The 5,692-nt window shown below is 42.9% G+C and overlaps 1 protein-coding gene across 1 annotated transcript; it reads left to right on the top strand.

Moving 5' to 3' along the window:
* Positions 1 to 2,956: 2,956 nt before the first annotated feature.
* LOC103521489 (protein TsetseEP-like) lies at positions 2,957 to 5,008 on the top strand (the record flags this gene model as incomplete). The annotated part of the gene is made up of 3 exons (XM_026832146.1): positions 2,957 to 3,251; positions 4,424 to 4,636; positions 4,964 to 5,008. Coding segments are annotated over exons 1-3 (553 nt in total), but the record flags the coding sequence as incomplete, so codon positions are not given.
* Positions 5,009 to 5,692: the final 684 nt, after the last annotated feature.

Genomic DNA, 5,692 nt, shown 5'->3' with positions numbered 1-5,692 from the left:
CCGAGGACGAACATTATCCCATCAGGATAAAATCCGCCCCGGGCGGGAATCGAACCCGCGGCCTAGCGCTTACAAGGCAGACGCACTACCAACTAAGCTAACTAGGCTGGCAAAAATACTTATGAAAAGATTGGATTCCTTATTCTGGGGAGTTTGCCAATATGCCAATTTGGTGATCTGGAAACTTGTAAACAAAACCAAATTGTTTATTTGGCAACATAAACCAATCTGAAGTACCATAAATCACTGATATTGGGTAGCAGTACACCAAATTGAAGTAGATATGTAATCACCGAAGTCACTGATATTGGGAAGCACTACACCAAATTGCCAAATTGTTTATTTGGCAACATAAACCAATCTGAAGTACCATAAATCACTGATATTGAGTAGCAGTACACCAAATTGAAGTAGATATGTAATCACCGAAGTCACTGATATTGAGTAGCAGTACACCAAATTGAAGTACATAATCTCTGATATTGTATTGTTTTGAGAAATCACATTGATTTACTCTGATATTGATCTTGCCATCAGAGTCAAGTACCTTCATGGTCATATTGTAATATTTGTATGCAGGATCAATTTGGTATTTCGTGTATTCTGATAAGTACCTATGGAGATAGTTATACATACGAGTAGATTCTTGACTTATTGATTACCAAGATTATTATTTTTATTTTATTTTTTTTTGTCCAAAATAGGTAAGACGTGTATTTTATTTATTTTTTGATTCGTTCCAAGATTCATTGCGTCAATAAAATTATAATGATACACATACGGGACGTTTGATAAGTTCGTGGACTCAGATACTTTTTCTTGGTATGAAGCCCAAATCTAGGTGCCACTGCAAAGTATGTCTTGTCTTAGGAAGGTAGGTTTATTAACTTCATTTTGTCTCGGTGTTCTCGGAACGGCTGGCTTTCTTCTACCCTGACCTCCTTCTCTCTTCAATTTTAGGACGATAATACGATATTAAGACCTCTGTTGTTTTATTATTCTATTGTTTTTATTATTGTTGTTTTATTAATATTCTATTTTGTTTCTGTTTCAGGGAGGGTTCAAGCTACATATTTTGGACGCGCTACAGAGGCCTCTGCTAGATCTCACTCCAGTCACCAAAGACTCGGAATTTGTGCGCTCAGATGCTACGTAAGTCAATTTCCTTAGGGAAGCCACTCACTATCAGGTAGACCTGAACATGTCCGCTTGTCAGGTCTACCTGATAGTGTGTGTACTGTGTGTGCTCATCAGTTATCACCTTCTCACTTGTCCTGACCTCCCTGAAACTTGCACCATGGAGGATCTGAAAGTCGCAAACGACAAAGCAATTGCAGTGACTAGATACTGGATGAACAAGATCTAAACAACTTGACAACAATGGTGATCCGGACTCGGAAAGTAAGTAAGTAGTTATCAGGTAGACCTGACGAATTTTTCAGCCGTACCTGTCAGGTCTACTTGATAGTGAGGGGCTGGCTTTAGGCCTTTAGGGAGAGTATTCAACAGTCTGTCTGAAAGAGAAAAGTTGCTTGGGCCCCTGGATTTCAAAAATTCTCTGAAAGAGCGAGTCCTTAAACTCGCACCCTATTCATTTGAACAATTCACAGGTTTGTCCTAATCAATTCTAGAGTCAGCTCCCATGGCGTAGTGGTCACTGCACTCGCCTTGCACGCGGGAGACCCGGGTTCGATTCCCGGCGGGGTCAATCATTACTCACCAAATAGTTATCACACCGGCCCATATCCACTGTCTTGGCTCTCGTCAGCAATTTCTTGTCTACCCGATACATATTCTTCGCTCCACTCATATTGGTCTGGCACAGAAAGCACGGCCTATGTTTCAGCTTGAACTCATCCAAACATTTTTTCACACAGAACTGGTTCACATTGCATCCGAACCGGACACAATATTTCCCGAGGGACTCGAGAGGGACCGGTTTACTGCATTGGGAACAAGAGGAGCCGATCTTACGCTGGAATGACTCTGAAAATAGAAAAGAATGGAATAGAATTGAATAGAATAGAATTATGTTGCACCTGAACCAGATACTACAATAATTCCTGAAGGACTTGAGAGGGACCGGTTTGCTGCATTGGGAACAAGAGGAGCCGATCTTACGCTGGAATGACTGAAAATAAACGAGATAATAAGCTAAAATGACTCTCAAAAAAGAAGAGAATATGCTCAAATTACTCTCGAAACAGGTCTACCTGATAGTGTGTGTGCTCATCAGGTATCAGGTAGACCTGTTAGGCGGACCTTTTCAGCCGTACCTGTCAGGTCTACCTGATAGTGAGGGGCTGGCTTTAGGGAGAGTATTCAACAGTCTGTCTGAAAGAGAAAAGTTGCTTGAGCCCCTGGATTTCAAAAAAATCTCTGAAAGGGCGAGTCCTCAAACTCGCACTCTATTCATTTGAATAATTCACAAGTTTGTCCTAATCAAATCTATGCAATACCATTATTTTCAAAAGTTATAAATTAATTAATTATTATTATTATTATTATTATTATTATTATTATTATTATTATTATTATTTTTGAAAGATACTTCTTATTCATTTATTGATTAATTCTCATAGGTACAATTTATGATACATAGAAAAATAAATATTTTTGATGACACATAGGTAATAGGTACCTATAATTTTTCATTGTTTGATGTGAACAAAGTTACCCATAGCCTGATTTACTGTTTTACAAGTACGATACGGTACGGAACAGTCAGATACGATCAGGTACAGTCAAGTATAGTCAGGTGCGGTACAATACGGTTAGTTACGCTACAGTCACCTACGGCCATGCCTCTATGCATACGGCCATTCGTAGAAGCTCAACCCGTCCTTTGGAGCTGACCAGCCCCTACACCTAAGCCTCAGTTTGGGCTTTTTGTGTGTGATACATACGGCCATGCCTCAGCCACGCGCAAGCGGGCGGAGCCTGCTTGTTTTATTCCATGTTTTCTCCTAAATCGGAGCCTGAACCGAAGAGCGAACCTGAGCCGAAGACGGCGGGCGAGGCTGAACCTAAATCAGAACCTGAGCCTAAGTCTGAGCCTGAGCCAAAATCAGAGCCAGAGCCTAAATCAGAGCCTGAGCCAAAATCTGAGCCAGAACCAAAATCTGAACCTGAGCCGAAGAGCGAGCCTGAACCTAAATCAGAACCAGAACCTAAGGGTGAACCTGAACCTACTGGGGAGCCTAAATCCGAGCCTGAACCTACCTCGGAGCCTGAGCCTAAGGCAGAGCCTGGTGAGTAGAAAATTCAGTCAGTCCTCTTATGTCCGAAACCTCGATCTAAATTTAGGGGTTGGATGGAAGAGAATGTCTTAGGCATTAACCCATGAGAGCCGAGGCCTACATTAAACTCACACCAAACCCTTCTCTCTTTTTCGCTAATATCTCAGTCGCTCCACGTCAGAGTGCATCGGGGATGTCTATTAGTTAGAAAACAAAATTTCCTACTATTTTCACTATTATTTGACAGAATGAGACTGAAAAGTCCCTTTACTCCCGCAGTATCAACAAGGTCTCATGTATTTGTTACAGAATAGGTGTAAATTTTTATGTACAGATAAAAACCTTGCTTGAATATGCTTAAAAAACAACAGTTTGATCCATGTCTATTCTTTTTACCCTCAGAACCCGAACCCACAACATCTCTCTTCAAATTTCGATTAATCGATCTCGATTCAAGGGCAAAAGATCGATTCAAAAAACGATCGATTTTTTGCAAAAGAATCGATCTTCGATTAAATCGGAGATCGATCCCCATCTCTATTGAATATGCTTAAACAACAGTTTGATCCATGTCTATTCTTTTTACCCTCAGAACCCGAACCCACAACATCTCTCTTCAAATTTCGATTAATCGATCTCGATTCAAGGGCAAAAGATCGATTCAAAAAACGATCGATTTTTTGCAAAAGAATCGATCTTCGATTAAATCGGAGATCGATCCCCATCTCTATTGAATATGCTTAGACAACAGTTTGATCCATGTCTGTTGTATTTCCTAGCTTGAACTGTCCCTTACCCTTCAGAGAACCTAGATAGTGCCCAGACCATGGACTCTCAAATACATCAGAGTAAGAGGTACCTCTTTTATTATACACTTTTCGAGGGATACTTTTATCCAACTGGTCATCAAAAGTCTGCTTACAGGATTCTAATATTCCCTCATTGGGATGTCTCTTGATTTCCGGCTTTAGCTGTCTTGAAGCTAGCTCAAAATTTGACTGAACAGTTCTATCCAAATTTTTCCTCAGAAATCCCTCAGCGTGTTTATTGTTCTCAAGTTTGACTGGTGAATAAAACGGGGGTAGCAGCGAATCCACGCTGCTGACGTCATGAGAGTTGTTTATCTTTGAAGTTTGCTGATCGCTGAATCTAGGCAAGCTTATGTCTATTCTTTTTATCCTCAGAGCCCGAACCCACAACAACCACGACCACCACCACAACCACCACCCATCACCCTCTGATTCGACCCCGTCCGCTGATTCGTCAACGGAACTCCTTCCGGCCTAAATCCGTCTCGTCGAGAGCCACAAAATCCGAACCGGCCGTTCCGTCCACCACGGAAAATTTGGCCGGGGAAGTGGTTGATACTAGTGTGTCGTATAAAGTGAGCGCGAGACATCGAACCCGCGGCCTAGCGCTTACAAGGCAGACGCACTACCAACTAAGCTAACTAGGCTGGCAGAATATGCTTAAACAACAGTTTGATCCATGTCTATTCTTTTTATCCTCAGAGCCCGAACCCACAACAACCACGACCACCACCACAACCACCACCCATCACCCTCTGATTCGACCCCGTCCGCTGATTCGTCAACGGAACTCCTTCCGGCCTAAATCAGTCTCGTCGAGAGCCACAAAATCCGAACCGGCCGTTCCCTCCACCACGGAAAATTTGGCCGGGGAAGTGGTTGACACTAGTGTGTCGTATAAAGTGAGCGCGAGACATGGGCCCAACTTCCGGTCCCGCGTCACGCGAGAAATCGACCCAGGTAAGCGAAAGGGCAGCTTGCTCCTCGACTATTATTATTATTATTATTATTTTTTTTTTAAAGAGGTTTGACAGAGGGAACTGTATCTGCTATGGTCTTATCGTCCCGAAATCGAAGAGAGAAGGACGACAGGATAGGAGAAAGCCAGCCGTTCCGAGAACGAACATTATCCCATCAGGATAAAATCCGCCCCGGGCGGTAATCGAACCCGCGGCCTAGCGCTTACAAGGCAGACGCACTACCAACTAAGCTAACTAGGCTGGCTCGACTATTTTGAAACGGGCTTGACTCACAGTAGAAGCGTTCAAGCGTAGTCGCCTAAAAAACCAAACCTGTGGAAGAGAGTTTTTCAGGCGGCTACTAAAAGTCGTGCTAGCCAGCCTAGTTAGCTTAGTTGGTAGTGCGTCTGTCTTGTAAGCGCTAGAAGCGTTCAAGCGTAGTCGCCTAAAAAACCAAACCTGTGGAAGAGAGTTTTTCAGGCGGCTACTAAAAGTCGTGCTAGCCAGCCTAATTAGCTTAGTTGGTAGTGCGTCTTGTAAGCGCTATTCCCGCCCGGGGCGGATTTTATCCTGATAGGATAATGTTCGTTCTCGGAACGGCTGGCTGTCTCCTATCCTGTCTTCCTTCTCTCTTCGATTTCGGGACGACAAGACCATAGCAGTTACAGTTCCCTCTGTCAAACCT

This window comes from Diaphorina citri, unplaced genomic scaffold, assembly GCF_000475195.1.
Source record: "Diaphorina citri unplaced genomic scaffold, Diaci psyllid genome assembly version 1.1 scaffold5321, whole genome shotgun sequence".
Lineage (NCBI taxonomy): Eukaryota > Metazoa > Arthropoda > Insecta > Hemiptera > Psyllidae > Diaphorina > Diaphorina citri.
Note: the sequence above shows the minus strand (reverse complement) of the source record. Positions and strands in the feature narration are given on the sequence as shown.